Below are 18537 nucleotides of genomic sequence, written 5' to 3'. Positions count from 1 at the left end.
AAGCACCACCAGATATCATATCAGGGAAAGTACTGAACGTAACAACTGAAAATAACCATTTAAAACTATAAGCACCTATTGTTTAGAAACTAACCAAGCGGTGAAGGTACAGTACGTCAGTATAGCAGTCATGGCCAGAATCAGGAACCCAGAGAGCGGAGATATAAACTTCCAGCTGGAAAAATAGTCCATAAGTCCCCAGATCGTCTTGAATCCCCAAATCATCTGTTTGATTTCGTTCCAGTAATATAGTGTCCTATAGTTTTCTGCGAGCACTTCCTCAAGTGCCCGAGTGAGCTTGACATCCGAAACATTCATGAGGGCACCTGTAAAGGAGGGTTGGCTCAAGCTATTCCACAGCGCTACAATGGCTTCATCCGTGAAAGGGCTATATTCTCGGTAAATGATATCGCGATCCTTCAGAAGGCGAACGTCGTCGGGCGACTGGATGAGGCAGCCCATCAATGCAACGTAACGCGTAACAGACATTTGACGGAAGGCGTCGTTGAACTCCGAGGCAACCATATTTCTCAGGAACACTTCAGTCGTTGGGTCCGATACAACGATCGTCAGAAGGTAGAGCGTGTTACACAGTAATTTGTCACTATTGGTCACTGTCCCTGTTACCCCTTTCCCGTACTTTGGAGGACTCATTCCGGGACCTGTGAGCAGTGACATAACTTAAAAACACTTGCATTATGTTCCCCTAAGTATGGACTTCATGTGCCCTGAAGACACCTCCTGCAAAATATCCCTGAAAAGTGCCCTTTTTCCATTAGCGCGGGTCCACAGTGTACTACCCGCGCCAATGAGGGAGATCCTCAAAAGAAGGCGTGATCATTGGCGCTCTGTCTCAGAGTAACACCCGCGCCAACCAAGTTTGGAAAAGATTTTTAACAAACGCGCGCCCAGATGTTTTTTCCCTTCAAGTCATGAAGTCTTTTGAGGATAAAGCTCATCTTCTAGATGTCGAGAGTCATCATCTATCCCTTACATCTATCCACAGCGACTTTTTGGAGATAATGCCAATCCATAATGAGTGTCTTGATGCATTGTATCTTCCTCCCCTTCTCCATCTATAAAAGTCTGTCCTCATGCATTTGACAAGCTAGTTTTTGAGTAGTGGTGATAATGCTAGTAGTGATAACACTTGTCTTGAGTGATAGTAAGAGTCTTGGAGCATAGGGAGGTTATGCTGCCGGAATTCTGAGCTGTGTATTCATAATCAAAGAGAAAGGAAGGTCTATTGCAAGACATTTGTAGCTGCTCGCCCAGCCAGAGGAGAGATTCAACGTCATAACTTTGGTTGTATTTTTCTCTGTATGGTTCCGATCTTATTATTCATGTTTGATCTATATCTTTTCTGACTGATATATAGTTGTATTTAGTGGATTTTATGCTTGTATTCGCTTCGTTCTTTGCATGTGCAGGTATCCATTCGCGCAGATTGTGAGGATCGTGACCTGCCGGAGCAAGGGAACGGGAGTATCAACTCTTCTACGACACTAGCGTTGGACTCCAGGTTGGTTCTCATAATCCACTTTCAATTTGCAACTAGGAACTTGCCTGGTAGCGTGAATTGATTGTTGTTAGACCCATTTTGGGCTAGTGGGATCGCCTCTGTCCGCAGAGGGGATTTACCTCTCCAACAATTTGGCGACTCCACTGGGGAGGATCTATTTGTTGTTTGATTCATAAACCTTGGACGGAGCCTGAAGTACGGCCAGGCAGCCTTCAAAACGTTATTGCTTTGCATTAGCGAAGTAGATCAACACCACCTCAGTCAATCTCCGGTTTGGTTTACGAACCAAACATCTTGGAGTTTGTCTTGCATTTTGGTTCTCTCTTGCTTGCTTGCGTAGATAAGCTTTCTGGGTTAGTCTTTAAGTTGTTTCTTGCTGTTTGATCTGTCTGAATACTATCGACCAGAGCCTGGACTGCTTGATTTATTTTTTAGGCCAGCAAACTTTATTAGCGTGTTTTTCTGCCTGACAGTCGCGCCAGTTGGCGCAGGTTGCACAAAAGCAACTCGCGCTAATTCCTTAATAGCGCTAGTTACAGGCTGACAGTCGCGCCAGTCCTGTGAACTTTGCCAGATTTGTTTGTTGGAAGCTTTTTAAACTCAGATTTCTGTCTTTTTACGTCCTTTTCAGCTACTGGAGTGTGTCAGAACTCTGTTTGACTGGTTTTTTACCTTTATCCTTCGAGTGTTTGCCTTTTTCCATCGATCTTATATCCTAGCCCTAGAGCATCTAGTGGCTTGGTACATCGAGCCTTCCGTGGGAGTTTTTGGTTCTTTGATTGTCCAGTCAACTTTTTGGTTGTTTTCTGCACTTGTCTAGTGGTTGATAAAACTTTTTATTGTATGCTTCGAGCAATCTACTTTTGATCGTTTGGATTTCAATTGACTTCGTTTTGGGCTTAGATCACATAATTCATTGAGGTCTTTGTGAGGTCTTTGACAGATTGTCTTGGTGTTTCAGACTTGGTTCTACTTGCATTGAGTGAAATTTGTCTGCTTACTCTTGTTATCATCTCTCGAAATTTGTTTAAGTGCATTATGCCATTTTAAAAGAAAAAAACAAACGATCTTTTTGCATTACATTAGTTAGCATTTTTCATTGTTATTGGCAATTAGTCACTTTTAAAAAAAAAAAAAAAAAAGTATTATTTATTGCTATTAGCTGCATTAGGATCTTTGTTGATTGTTTGATGATCATTTTGTTTGTTTGAAAGATCTCAACTCTTCTGTAGTTAGCATTCATTGAACGGAATGATATATTTTGGCATATAGTTTGCATTTAGGAAATTTTGAGAGATCACATACGGTAGGACCTAAAAACTAAAACCTAATTGAAGATCAATTGTAAAATAAACCGAATGAATCTAACAAAGCATTGGAACCTAACGTATACATTCTAGAGCTCTAGGCTAGAGACGTGTTCCGGCGTCGTTAAACCTAGTCACTGTTGTTTCACATTACGGTTGGGTGATTCCTCCTTTTGTGACTCGATAGTGGTCTAGCACGGATTTGTGCTCCCACGTACCGTCGCATATATAGGGGAGACCCCACTAGGTTATCATCCTTTATCCACAGGAAGCCGTGTCTGCCGCCTTACAAGCCATAATACACTGAACACAGCATTCGGGAAGATTGATTGCCGTATGGGAAGTCCTTGGTTTTCATCTGATTGCCAAGGTGTATAAGCAGTTTTACGGATTGTTTGGTAAACCCTTTGCCTAGAGTCTCCAGAGTAGTAACTTTTGATCCTTTTTGGACTCCTTAAAAGAAAAGGTGCCAGTGAGCGTCTTGTCACTTCATGCTCATTAAACATTCGAAGGAGACTAGAGTCATCTTTTTGTCCTTTTCTCGACTCTTAAAACATGAAAAGGTCAAGTTCAGTTCCTTTGTTTTAAAATTTATTCGGCCACGATACACATTTACCTGGTTAGATTTTGTTTGCGTTAGTTTGAGTAGGGTTTTGTCTCGTTAGATTCCCTAGGATTTTGTGAAGTTTCATCCTGGCGGAATTACCAATTTCATCTTCCGAGATACCGGTTGTGAGTGCAACTCTTTCTGTTGTTCCGAGTATACAACCGATTAGTTCTCGTGATCCAGGCGACGAGACTTACGAGTTTCATTGGAACCCTGTTTGGGAATACACTTCTCCTCGTGTTCCAGCCCCACCAGCTTCTTCCGACATGGAGGACATATCCCCTACTTCGACTGATGAATCCGTTGCGACGAGCGGTGAAATTCCCACCGCAACGGAACCTACACTTGTTAGTAGCATTCCTACTACTGGGAACCTACCTCCAGGCTATAAAGCATTAAGGGATGCTATGCCCTCTGGAACTCCTTTCACGGGTTCTATTTGGTCACAACTCGATTTTCCCACCATGGACCCTTTTACTCCGCAAAGTCACAGTACGTCTGTCACCTCAATCACAACCGCTCCAACGGTATGTGTGGCTTCTTCGACTCCTATTTTTAGTCGTCCTTCGGCTTCTTTATTCGGAGTCTTCGATCCTACATCAAACGTCCCACCTGAGGGCCCATACGATCAGTATGTACCACATCTTGGTGGGCCTTTGCCGTCTCAACCGATTGTTGAGATTTCAGTTCCGCTGTCAATTGATTGGGGCTCCACCTCTTTTCATGGGGGCCAGGTAGCGTCTGCGCAATCTCAAAGACCACCTCATCAAGACCTACAAGGACAATCCTTTCAAGGAAACCCTTTTGCCTCTGGTGGTCCGTTTTTCACTTCTTATGCTCAACCTTCTGGTAACTCAGGTCAATCTTCTGTTCAACAAGCCCAACCTGGTATCCAGCAAGGTTATCCTACTGGACAAATTGGTCAATCATTTGTTAACCCAAACCAACCCAATGTCCAGTATGGTCCAATATCTGGACAAGCTGCTCAACCACCTACTACTGTCCAGTTTAACCTTCTGGGCAGGTTGGTCAGCCTCAAACCCAATTAGGCCAACCAACTGCCCAGCCCACTCGGCCATCTGGTTCGTTAGGACAACCTTCAGCTGTGCAACAACAACTCCATTCCCAGCAGGTACAACCTTCTGGGCAGGTAGGCCAACTTCAATATCAACAAGGTCCTCCTTCTGGCCAGATAGCCCAACCTACAGGACATCCTTTTGGCATTGTTCAACCCGGATTTTTGCCCCAAGCTGGACCCCAAACCCCATCTGGTCTTCCAATGCAAGTTGGAGTTCAATCCCAACCAGTCTATCAAACTCAGCCTGTTTCTCAAACTCAGCTTGGAGTCTAGCCACCATATGGTTACCAGCAACCTCAAGGGCAACCTTTGTTTTCCCCATATCAAAATTATCAACAACTGCAGGCGAACCCTTATCAGAATTATCCGCAACCATATGGTGCTCCTGCAGGGCCGGTTGGTAATCCATGGAACGCTGGGGGGCAGAATCCAAATCCCTACGGACAAAACCCTATGGGGCCAAATCCGCCTGGACCAAGCCCATGGGGGCAACCGCCAGTTGGTTGGAACCCTGGTGCTCCATCCCACAAGCAACCCCAGATGTCCGTCAACCCTCAGTTACCTTTCTTAGTGACTTTAGAGTTACCGGATGTGTCCAAATTGACCAATGATCCTATTCTCCATAATCCATATTGGCCTCCGGTTCCAACGAAAATTCTCGGTGACTGTCCAAAATTTGATGGTAAAGCTAATGAGGATCCACAAGCTCATGTCATGACTTATCACCTCTAGGGTTCATCCAATTCATGGCTTGATGATTCAATTCGACTTCATCTTTTTCAAAGGACTCTCACTGGCTCTACCGCTAAGTGGTATATTGAGCTCAATCGCAGATCCTTTCAGGATTTAAACTCGTTGCCTATGGCGTTTCTCACTCATTTTCAGTTGCCTATTCGATATGAAACGGGTACACACCTCCTGACATCCTTAAGACAGACAACGGCTACGCATATCTCTGCTCATATCCATGAATGGAGACGGCGTAGACGTATGATCAAATTTTGGATTCCCGACCAACTTCTTACTGATTGGTTTACGACCTCGTTTGTTCCTCCAATAGCTCGGGACATTGCCATGGGGGCATGTGTCACTGAAGAGCAAGCTATCGCGCGCGCTCAGTACCTTGACTTGGTTTATTCCCAGTCAGGTACATTGTATGATTATCTGCCTGATGCCCCGAGACCGGGAACATCCAAAGCCCCGCCAACACCAACTGTTGATGGTATTATTGGTTCTGTTAATTCATCCTCGAAGAAAAATTCCGCGAACCCTGGGAAGAAAAAATCAAATGCTTCAAATGAACATACTTCTCAGGTAACACCCACTTCGAATATTACTTCCAAGGTCAATGCCATCCAGTCCACCACGACAGACAAAGCCTCGAAAGGAAAGAAGAAAGGGAAAGTGAAGAATAAGCCAGATCAACCTAAACAGGACTCCCCTAAACCTCCGTCTGAGGAAGGTTCCAAGCACAAACTCAAGTATCCTTGTCTTATCTGTGATGAAGATCACTATACCAAAGACTGCCCTAGGCGGTCCGAAGTTAGTCGTTTGTTGAAAGGCACTCCCGAGACTCCTGCGGTGCTCAAAGAACCCTTTCCCTCACAACAAACTCAAAAAACTCAAATGGTGGCTGACCCCTCTCAGCCTCCCTCTTCCTTTGGTTCTCAAGTGTTTATGGCTGGAACGATACCTGTCAATATCAGTACTCGAACAAAAGATTATCCGTCATCTGCCGGGAAAGAGCCCGAGGTCCCCTCCAGTGCTCCTCCGTTCAGTTCAGGCCCACTCCACATCGAGAGACCTAGTACTGAGATGCCTATTCGACCCCCTCCAAAAGGAGTACTTCGGAAATCTTCTTACAACCCAAATGTCCGTGCTGCACAACACTACAATATCGTTGAGGACTTAGCTCAGAATCCATCGGCTATGTCTGCTTTAGAAGTTCTCCAGAGCTGCCCTTATCAGAGGAAGTCCTTGCTATCCGCTATCGGTGGCATAGACCTGGCCAACTCGGATCTAATTACTTTTGACTTAGAATGCCATACGCAAAGACTGCCTCCCCAAATTACATTCCTTATATAGGTTATTATTGATTCCAAAACGATTCATCGAACAGTCATTGACGAAGGTGCTTCTACTTGCATCATGTCTGTTGCCTGTTGGAAAGCTATTGGATCTCCTACGCTGAGCCAGTCTCCCACAACCTTAGAAGCTTTTGATGGAAGAGCATCCCGTCCTTATGGTATACTCCAACGTTTGCCCATCTCTTTGGAAGGGAAGACGGTGGAAATGGAAGTTGAAGTTGTTGATGCTACTCTTACCTACAACCTCCTTCTCGAACGTAGCTGGATATACGCGATGAAAGCGGTAGCTTCATCTTTGTTCCGTATTATCCGTTTCCCTCATCAAGGGAAGATTGTTACCGTAGACCAGCTATCATTCTTCGCTTCCTCTTCTGAAGGCAATATCCCTTTTGTGGAGCATACCTCAAAATCATCCGAGAGTCTGGGAGCTGGACTTTTCAAAGATCCCGCCCTTATGGGTGTCTTTCCGCTCCCACCTCCTAACGTCGCTTCTGTCAATATGATTACTACTTGTTCTGATCCGTGGATCATCCCTCCCCCCGACCAAGTAGATTCTTGGGGCGACCAGATGCCGTTGAGTCCTGCCGAGCTCAACTATGTTGAAATCATTGCTGCATCGGCTCCCTCTTCTGAACTTGCTCCTTCGAGCAAGGTTCTCCACTCGTTCGCTCCATCCTCAGGGCTTGTAGATGAGACTTCTTCGGATCCTTTAAAAGAAACATTCCCTTCCGACGAAGCCATTATTGAGACTATGTCTCTCGAGGAACTTCCTTGGCATGATTTTCACCATCGTTCCTCGTTTCTCCCTGCCCATCAGGGTATCCTGACTTTCCTTGAGCGGTTTGCTCCTTGTCTCCCATTTCAAATCCTTCAAACACCTATCCAAGTTTATCAAGTGTCCTCTGAAGGAAATATGGCAAACATTACGCAAACCCAGCCCATCAACATCTCTGTGAAACCAGGGATTGTCGAACATCTTCACATTGGAGTCACTTGTACTCCAGAGGAGATTCAACTTTATTCCAATATTTTTCGCGAATTTCGTGACGTCTTTTCATGGTCCTATGAAGAAATGCCCGGCATTGATCCTAGCATAGTGGTGCATGAGATAATCATGTACCCAGGTGCTAAGCCTGTTCGTCAACGTTTACGCCCTGTACACCCTCGAAAGGCTGCAGCTATTAAGGCCGAAGTAGAGAAGCTTCTTAAAGCTGGTTTTATTTATCCTATCCCGCTCACAGATTGGGTTTCCAATATCGTACCTGTGAATAAAAAACAGGGTACAATCCGTGTTTGTGTCGATTATCGTGATATAAATCGGGCCTGTCCTAAAGATAATTTTCCCACACCATTCATTGATCAAATTATTGACGAGTGTGCCGGAAGTGAAATGTACTCTTTTATGGACGGTTTTTCTGGATATAACCAGATCAATATTGCTCCCGCTGATCAACACAAAACCGCCTTTATCTGTCCATGGGGCACTTTTGCCTATAAGAAGCTCCCTTTCGGTCTCAAAAATGCCGGTGCTACCTTCCAACGTGCAATGTCCTATGCTTTTCATGACATTCGACACATTGTACAGCCATACCTGGATGATCTTCCAGCTCATTCAGCCAAACGTCAGGACCACCCTACTCACCTTCGCGAGATCTTTCTTCGCTGTCGATACTACCGAATCCGACTTAATCCTCACAAATGTGTCTTCTGCGTTGAATCCGGCCGACTTCTCGGGTTTGTCGTCTCCCGAGAGGGCATCCGTTTGGATCCCCTTAAAGTCAAAGCTATAGTGAATCTTCCTCCCCCTGCTTCTTTACAGCAATTGCAAAGCTTGCAGGGTAAAGCAAATTTTCTACGACGTTTCATTCCAAACTATGTCGAGGTGGCCAAAGGTTTCACACGATTACTAAAGCGAGATGTCCCTTTTCATTGGGATACCATCGCTCAGGAATCTTTTGAGCGTCTCAAGAGTCTCCTTGTTTCTGCTCCATTGCTCCGTCCTCCGAACTATCATCGTGACTACACTCTGTATTTGGCCGCCGCCGACACCACTATCGGCATGGTCCTTGTTCAAGCTGACGATGATGCCACTGAGCATGTTATATATTATCTCAGCCGCAATCTTTTAGATACGGAAACTCGCTATGCTTATGTCGAGAAGTTGGCTTTGGCCGTCGTTTCTGCTGTCCAACGTTTCGGTCATTATATTTTACTGCGCACTACTACCGTGATTTCTGATTGCAACCCCATGACATAGATTTTGTCACGCCAGTTACTGGGGGGCAAGTACTCAAAGTGGATTGTTATCCTCCAAGAGTTCGACTTGGAATTTACCACTGCCAAGTCCAAGAAATCCCTTGTATTTGCTGAGTTACTGTGCTCTTTGGCATCTTCTTCCCCGCCCTCTCATACAGAGGATCAAATTCCGGATGAGACTTTATTTCTCATCAGCACCCTCGACCCCTGGTACGGGGATATCATTATATATCTGCAGACGTCCTCCTTTTGCCCTTGCGTGTCCAAAGACGCTCGGCGAAGGATTCGTCATCAGTCTCAACCATACCGTATCATTAGGGACACACTATACCGCCTCGGCGCCGACTCTGTTCTCCACCGTTGTCTAACTCTCGAGGAAGTTGAGCGTGTCTTGAATGACTGCCACTTTGGTGCCTGTGGTGGTCACATGTCCGGATATGCTACTGCCCAAAAAATCCTCCGTGCTGGCTACTTTTGGCCCTCTATCTTTAAGGATTGCATTCTTGCCGTCCGCTCTTGTCATGAGTGCCAGATATACCAGCGGAAGATGCGAGCGCCTCCTGCTCCATTGCACTCTATTGTCACCATTGGCCCTTTTGCCAAATGGGGCATTGATTATATGACCTGTAACCCTCGCTCGGCCGGGGGGCATGGGTTTATTATCGTTGCCGTCGATTACTTTACTAAATGGGCCGAGGCGATGCCTACATTAACTTAAGACGGTCACACAGCGGCGCAATTTTTATTCAACCATGTTATCTCACGATTCGGCGTCCCTCAAGCCATCGTCATTGATCACGAGAAGCATTTCCGTAATCACATGATGACGGAACTAACAACCCAGCTAGGCTTACGACACGATAGTTCGACTCCATACTACCCTCAGTCCAATGGCCAAGTTGAAGCTATTAATAAGATTTTGGTTACAATGCTTCAGCGTACCGTTGGCATACATAAGTGTAACTGGCATTTGATGTTGTTCCCTGCCTTGTGGGCCTACCGAACCTCCATGAAGGATGCCACTAGTTTCACTCCATTTCAACTAGTTTATGGACTAGAGGCTACCCTTCCAATCGAATGTGAAATCCCTTCATTAAAATTGGTTGTTGAGCTACTTCCCAACACTACTCCATTAGAAGAACGCCTTCTTTACCTGGAACGGCTAGATGAGACCCGTCGCCTGACCTCTTTGGCCATCGAAACACAAAAGAAGCGAGTCAAGACTCACTTCGATCAGACTATACATCCACGTTCTTTTGTTGAGGGAGATTTAGTCCTGCTATATGATCAGGCAAAGGATAAGCTAGGAGCAGGAAAGCTCGAGCCCATGTGGCTAGGCCCTTACATTGTCAAGAAAGTTTTGCAAAAAGGGGCCTACGAGCTAATTGATTATGAAGGGAACCCTCTCGGGAAGCCCCGAAACGGGTTGTATTTGAAAAAGTACTATGCATGATGCTTGTACATTTTATTTTGTACATACATGTACTCTAGCAAGTGTGTTGTGTGTGTCAGTTTTTAAAGGCGTAACTGCCACTTATTGTGTCTTTCGCTTCTTGTGCAGATGTCTGATGCACCTTATGTTGGTTTCGCTGATGGTGCCTGCCGCAGTACTCGCAACTTGTCCTCTGCGGCGTGGGTGATCTATGATCCTCATGGCTAGCTGATAGATTTTCAAGGTGTGTGTTTGGGTCGCACCACTAACAATGTCGCCGAATATTGTGCTGTAATCGAGCTACTTGCTGAAGTAATTAATCTCGGCATTCGTGCATTGGTAGTGAACCTGGACTCTCAACTTGTCGTCCACCAGCTCAACGGGCAATATTCCGTCAGAGACCATCGCATTCTAAGGTTGTATTTACGTGTGAGATTGTTAGAAAGGAACTTTGATTTTATCACATATCAGCATATTCCACGACAATTAAACACATTATCTGATGCATTGGCTAATCATGTATTAGATAGACATTTGCGTAATTTGTAATCAAAACATTATACAAGCAAGCACATGAAAGCACAATAATAAACCATAGGCATATGTATATATATACGTGTGTGTCATAATGTTTGCGCCGTGCGCGTTACATAGTCCAAAAAATAACACGGCGCATTACATAGTCCAAAAAATAATACATGTTCATCTCATATGGCCGGAGACAACATGTCTCTCAAAAATATGCAAAAATGAAACCTAGGCGTCTAATCACGGTGATGCTCATGATAGTGTGTCACCGCTCGCACCAAACGTCTCAGCAGACGGTGGACGTGAGTTGGTACTCCCACTGTGTGCCTCTGGTACGCGAAGGGCACATCCGCCAACCTGGCATAGTCTGGAATCCCTCGAGTGAGTCCCTCAAGGTTCTGTACTAGCTCTTCACCCACACCACCCTTTGCCTGAGGGTTGGCTGCGGGTTGTACCCTCCGTGCTATATGAGACAGACCAGTTGGTCGCTCTGCACCAACATCTACATACATATATATAGCTGTTGTCAGAGACATGCATGTATTACAAAAAAAATTACATAAAAAAAAATCAAAAACACAAAGAGTTCTTACCAAGCTCCTCATCCCAGTCTTCTCCCACATGCAAGGGGAGATCTGGATCTCCAGTAAAATCGGTGCCCGCATAGGGCCAATCCTCTATAACGATCATCTGGTGACGAAGCCATATGAAGAACTCGTGCCTTGAGGCCATCTGCTGGCCCCCTCCTCCTCTGGGCATGAGTGCTGCCCATCAAGTCAACCTCGGTTCCCGTGGCACTGGATCTGCCACTATACCTCCCTGAATCCGGAAAATCGGTAGTTGCTCCAAGAAGAAGGATACCACAATGGATCCATACCCGAACTGTTTGTTGCCCCCACGCTTACACTTCGTAAGCTGTCTCTTGATGTTAAGGGTCATAGCTGTGGCCCAATCAAACAGAGTAGGGTTAAGACACTCGGATGCCAGCAGTAAATGATTCTTGCTGGCCTCGTGGGGCGCCTGTACCCTGGCCGTCCATGTGATAGTGAATAGTATCACCCGCAACACTAGGTCTGGAACTGTGACGATATCTACCTTGGCACTGTTCGATCCAAACTGTGCCCCCGGACAAACCCGTTCCATCACCTCCCCCATCTTTTCCCCGGAAGGCCTACTTCCAGTCAAAACGGGTCGTGCACCTCTCCGCGATAACCCAGTGATAAAATAGACATCGGAAACATCCAGCTCCAATGTCTGATCTCTCAAGCAGAATACCTGATCCTCTATGTCCCAAGCATCCACGATAAATCGTAGTAGCTCCGGTTGTGCACGCAAATAGGAGGTGAGGAAAAACTTCTTTAAGCCGTAGTCCCTCAAAGCATCCATGCAGGCTTCATCCTCTAGTGCCATAGCATCTATAGCATCATGCTCTCTTTCTCTCCATTCTACAACCATTTTGACGAATCCCTGCAACCATAAAGTCGAAAATACCATCATTAGATCACTGGTGAAACCATAATTCAAGGAAAATTGCAAAATTAACGGTTAAATCCACGGGAAAATTAGGTTGCGCGGTTGGCGCGACTGTTTTCAAAACAGTCGCGCCAATGTCGCGCCCCCTTTTGGAAAATAATCCCATTGGCACGGTCCCGAGTGGGAAACCCGCGCCAATGGCGCAACCCTAAATTTTTCAAATCCTCCTGCAGGGGATCCGTCTGTGGATGAAAAACTGAAAAAATGGAACGAAAATGAAGCTAAGGACAAGACCTCTTACCTGCTCCAGACGGCGGCTCAATTGCTTTCCTGGATTGATCACAATCGACGGTTGAAGTTTGCACCCAAAACCCTCCAATGGTAAACTCACAAGGTGAAAAGTAAAAAGTGAATTTGTTTTTACTATTTCACTATTTTATAGCATTTTTTGCCCTAAAAAACATTAAAAATATTATTTTTTTGGGTATTTTTGAATATATTTATATCAAAATGGGTTTTACACTGTTTTTGGTATGATGACAGGTGTTGGTGCAACTCAAGCAACAAAACGAGCTCCTTTTTTCTACTTTTTCAAGCTCGGTAAAACATATGAAAAGATTACTTTGAGGTCCGCTTTCAGCTCTTTTCTGACCGTTTAAAGACGAAAAGGTTGCCAAGTTACTCCTCTTGACTCGTTAAACGTTAATAAGAGGCGGTCGTTTTAAGTTCTTTTTCTTGACCGTTAAAACATAAAAGGATTACTGGGTTTTTGTCGTTTCAGACTCGTTAATGGTTACGAAATGACGTGGTTTTGATCGCTTTTTTACTTTTTCAGGTCGAAATCACTATTTATGAAAAGTACTCCTCGATCGTAATGGTCGGGCGGTTCTTTCGAGCATTGTTTTATACTTTTTCGGGCTCGAGAGACACAACTTTATGAAAAAGGACACCCTTGGAGTTTCCTTTTCTGCTGTCATTTCAAACTCTCTAAACATGAAAAGACGTCGAGTTCTTCCTTTGTCAGACTCGTTAAAACCTGATGACATCGGATTCTGTCGAAATGACGCACCACAAGCATATGCTATCCCCATCAAGCTTGTTAAAAATAATTGGGGTACTTGCCAGAAATGGCGGGGGAAAATGGAACCATAATTATTGTCGTGTCGGCAGTATGTCGCTCTTGAACATGGCACTTGTCTGCTTTCGTTTCTGGGTGGGGATATCTCATCTCATTTTTCGCTTGCCTCCGTGGATTTGGATAATCCTGTTTGACCTCTCATCTGCTCATTGCCTCGTCACCATGACCTCTAATCCATTGATGTCAAATACTGCCAATTCCACTATCGTGCCGCTGATATGTTCAAGAGAAGTTGACCTCTGCAGAAAAACAACCTTCCTTTGATAGCTCACATAATCATGATTCACAACATTATCTCTCTGTCTCGTGTCGATGATGTGAGAAACATTATGGCCCACCTTCGATCAAGGTCACTTCCTGTCGACTTCAGCTCATTATCCAGGAAGCTGATCTAGGGACTCCCTTTTGGTGCCTTGGAGCCTGCATGCCTCAATGGCAGGTTCTTCGTGTTCGACGTGAGGTTTTCATCATTGGCCTCCGATCGAATGATTCTACGGGTGTTCGACGCCAGATCACTAATTCGCACGCCGTAGATTGTACCTATAGTACCTTGAGGGCCATTGTCATTATTGGTGGTACCTCTCGTGTCTGTTAACAGTTTTCATTATTGACTGGTAATCAGACAATGTTCATGCATGTTCGACTTCAGCTCATATATTCACATGCTTGAACTTGTACTTTTGTTCGGGTCGAGATGCAGCGCAAGACCCTGGATTTTGTCTGTTGTAATCCAGGCGTGATTCTTGTTACATGACTCATTCACTGGATGGCTGCGACCATACCTAAGTCGATTCATTAATCCTAACCAGATGGCTGCGCCCATACTATGGATCTAGATTATTATGTACTCTCTTATGGATGGCTGCGACCATACCACATATATCATGTACTTGAGCTATCAGTTGTATCTCTCGATGCAGATTCTCGGCAGCAGCTACACGTGTTCTTGTAAAGCATTTCACCCCTCTCTCTCTCGGGCCTCATGCTTTAGGGGGCATCTGTTACACAGTAATTTGTCACCATTGGTCACCGTCCCTGTTACCCCTTTCCCGTACTTTGGAGGACTCATTCCGGGACCTGTGAGTAGTGACATAACTTAAAAACACTTGCATCATGTTCCCCTAAGTATGGACTTCATGTGCCCTGAAGACACATCCTGCAAAATATCCCTGAAAAGTGCCCTTTTTCCATTAGCGCGGGTCCACAGTGTACTACTTGCGCCAATGAGGGAGATCCTCAAAAGAGGGCGCGATCATTGGCGCTCTGTCTCAGAGTAACACCCGCGCCAACCAAGTTTGGAAAAGATTTTTAACAAACGCGCGCCCAGATTTTTTTTCCCTTCAAGTCATGAAGTCTTTTGAGGATAAAGCTCATCTTCTAGATGTCGAGAGTCATCATCTATCCCTTACATCTATCCACAGTGACTTTTTGGAGATAATGCCAATCCATAATGAGTGTCTTGATGCATTGTATCTTCCTCCCCTTCTCCATCTATAAAAGTCTGTCCTCATGCATTTGACAAGCTAGTTTTTTGAGTAGTGGTGATAATGCTAGTAGTGATAACACTTGTCTTGAGTGATAGTAAGAGTCTTGGAGCATAGGGAGGTTATGCTGCCGGAAGTCTGAGCTGTGTTTTCATAATCAAAGAGAGAGGAAGGTCTATTGCAAGACATTTGTAGCTGCTCGCCCAGCCAGAGGAGAGATTCAACGTCAAAACTTTGATTGTATTTTTCTCTGTTGATTATTCATTAATAAATGACTATCATTATGGTTCCGATCTTATTGTTCATGTTTGATCTATATCTTTTCTGACTGATATATAGTTGTATTTAGTGGATTTTATGATTGTATTCACTTCGTTCTTTGCATGTGCAGGTATCCATTCGCGGAGATCGTGAGGATTGTGACCTGGCGGAGAACGGGAGTATCAACTCTTCTACGACACTAGCGTTGGACTCCAGGTTGGTTCTCATAATCCACTTTCAATTTGCAACTAGGAACTTGCTTGGTAGCGTGAATTGATTGTTCCTAGACCCATTTTGGGCTAGTGGGATCGCCTCTGTCCGCAGAGGGGATTTACCTCTCCAACAGAGCGTGCCCGAGCAGTCTTCCATCTCTACTCGGATCTTATCGGCCATGTTTGAGAACGACTTCAATTTAATCCCAGCTCTGTCCAACTGCCCGCGCTCAGAATCTGACGTTCGATGTTTGGATTTGTAGTGAGAAAACGACGACAGAGCCTCATAAGAAGTTTTTCGAAAAACAACTCCATCCTTGCCATAGAGTCCGATTTGGCTTCCGGGCCTGCCCACAAGCATTCATTTGCATAAATGGATGAACAAATGAGTGCATACAACCTAGCAAATGTGGTTCATCATCAATCTCATTCATTTGTTTATGCTCAGCTTCACCGATCTCTGGTATCCGGAAAGGAGAGAACTCCTTGCACATCTTCTGCAACAATAAATTGAAATATTGATGGCCTCTATCAGTTATTAGGGTTTCTTGATGGCCTTTATCAATTATTAGGGTTTCTTTTAACTTCTCAAAAACTCCTTTCATGACATACATTGGGATCTGATTCTCCAGCTTCATAATATCGCACACGAAAGAAAATCGAAGCGTACTACATAATCTGACAACGTCATCCTCTAACCTGGGATTGTTGGGATTGCTGTCATTATTGGCCCCCGCGGGCTGTGACAAATGATGAAATCTGAAGAGGTTAACTAAGAAACGTAAGAGAAACGATGAATCTACAGCCATCATAAGAGCGAAGTTCTTAGAATAGTCGTCTTCTTTACTAGTACTAATTGGCCAGTCATAGAAACCAGCAATCTCAGGCATCATCTGTTCGATCATTTCAACTATGTTGTAGAAGCTCTTACCACAGTTACGCAGCTTCTTCGATAATTTAGCCACACAGCTGCATTTGTATGTGTCTGCCTTTGAAAGCCTACCTCTCACAGAAGCGGAGTCCATATAAATTTTCTCCAGTCTCCAATGGTGGAGAGGACCAAGGGGGAGGTACTGAGGGATATATGCCACTGGTTTCTCGTTCAGCAGAAACGTCGCCACGCGCAGAAACTTGAACAGCTTTGGTAGAGAATTCTCATCATCTGTATTAAGCATCTCTTTAATTTGTACAACCCACTCTTTTCGAAACACTGGAAGCTCCGCCATCAGTCTATTGATCACAATCTAATGTAGCGTTACTCGAGCTCCCGAGAGTAAAAGGCAAGCTCGGCAATGTTAACTAAGTCAACTTCCACTCTTATGCCCAACCTAACCAGTGTATATTTATATTCCTTATATGACTATTGTATTATATATTAATAATAGAATATTAATAAATATTATGTTAATATACAATATTTTATTAATAAATTAACTAAGTCAACTTCCACTCTTATGTTAACTTCCATAATATTAATAAAATATCATGTTAACTAAGTCAACTACCACTCTTATGACCAACCTAACCAGTGTATATTTATATTCATTATATGACTATTGTATTATATATTAATAATAGAATATTAATAAAATATTATGTTAATATACCATATTTTATTAATAAATTAATAATTATATCTTAAATTATAATATAATTTTATATATGTTATAATACTAGGATTAATAATACATAGTTTTTTTAGGGAGGATTCATAGGTCTATAGGGTAGGAGGATACAAGTAATATGAAAGCAAGTCCCATCACTAACTTTGGCCTTTAGAGTTTTAGTGTGTTCAAATTTTTGGAGGCAACACCCATATGCCCCTAGTGTAGGAAGATACAAGCAATATGAAAAAATCTCATCACCCACTCCAACCTTTAGAGTTTTGGTGTTTGGAATTGATTTGCATTAGTCTCACTCGTTATATATATATATATATATATATATATATATATATATATATATATAAATTAAAAAGATTATTAATATTACCAATAAAAGAGATTAATATTAGAAACTAAGAGATTATTATTAATATTATGGTATATAAGGCGTTACAATCACTGTTTATATATATATATCATTATTTTTTTAATGCCAATACAATGTATACTTATTTTATTTTTTTAAATATAACAATGTATCTATCTTAAATAAAATATTTAAATATTAATACTAAGTAATATATTTGATATTGGTTTTTATATATGTATAAAATTAAAATAAGCTCATCTTAATTTAGATATATACTATTATTTTTGTAATGTGAATAAAATGTATAATTATTTTAGTTTCAAAGTATGTTAACATACCTATTCTAAATAAAATATTTGAATATTAATATTAAGTTATATATATATATATATATATCTTACATTTATTTTAATCTAGGTGTATAATATTATTTTTAATGTAAATAAGGGTATAATCTCTTTTTTCTAATACAAAAATATATTAATGTATTTATCTTAATAAAATATTTGAATATTACTATTAAGTAATATATTTGTTTTTTTTAATGTGTACGAAATTAAGAGACTTATCTTAACTTAAGACTTTTATTTGCAAATATTGATTTCACTTTTTGTATTTTAATATAAATTTATATTTCAAATTATTTTAACAATTTTAAAATTTGATAAACCATAAATAAAAATGCATTTACATTAAGGTAAATTCATTTTAACTTCTAATATTTTTTATTTTTTTATTTTTTTTTATCTTTTTGGAATTTTACACATTAAAATAAACTTATACTTCTACCAAATTGATCCTTAAAGCTGGGATAAAGATATAAAGGTCTTTGTTGAGAGGGATAAAGAAATAACGGTCATTGTTGAGATAACATAACAAATACGAGTAGATGAATCGATCTAAAGCAAACTGAAAGAGGCAAAAGGTATGGTAATGATGCAAGATATGAGTTTGGAAAAGACTCAAAATGACCCCTCACTTTATCTCGATGGCTGATTGGCTGAATATTTGGCATTCAGTTAGATAGTGAATCAACAATCGAGATAAAGACCCAAAATGACTATAAAAAAAAAATAAGAAATCAGTGAATAGCTAGTCCAAGGAATTGTATAAATTGATTATATAAACTAAATTAAACCATGTTTTCACTTGTTCAACAAAATTTCCATATTTTTATA

At 42.5% G+C, this 18537-nt stretch overlaps 1 protein-coding gene across 1 annotated transcript; it reads right to left on the bottom strand.

Moving 5' to 3' along the window:
• Positions 1 to 4030: 4030 nt before the first annotated feature.
• Positions 4031 to 16611, bottom strand: LOC149229784 (uncharacterized). Its single transcript, XM_089381132.1, has 3 exons — positions 15998 to 16611; positions 15509 to 15732; positions 4031 to 4209 (listed from the first exon to the last, which is right to left on the bottom strand). Exons 1-3 carry the CDS (start codon positions 16609 to 16611, stop codon positions 4031 to 4033), a joined length of 1017 nt encoding a protein of 338 aa, XP_089237258.1.
• Between the last annotated feature and the right edge of the window lie 1926 nt (positions 16612 to 18537).

The sequence above is a fragment of the Pinus tabuliformis genome, chromosome J, assembly GCF_031772625.1.
Source record: "Pinus tabuliformis cultivar Carrire ecotype Pingquan chromosome J, CPIR1, whole genome shotgun sequence".
Classification (NCBI taxonomy): Eukaryota; Viridiplantae; Streptophyta; class Pinopsida; order Pinales; family Pinaceae; genus Pinus; species Pinus tabuliformis.
This window is presented reverse-complemented; position numbering and strand designations above follow the sequence as displayed.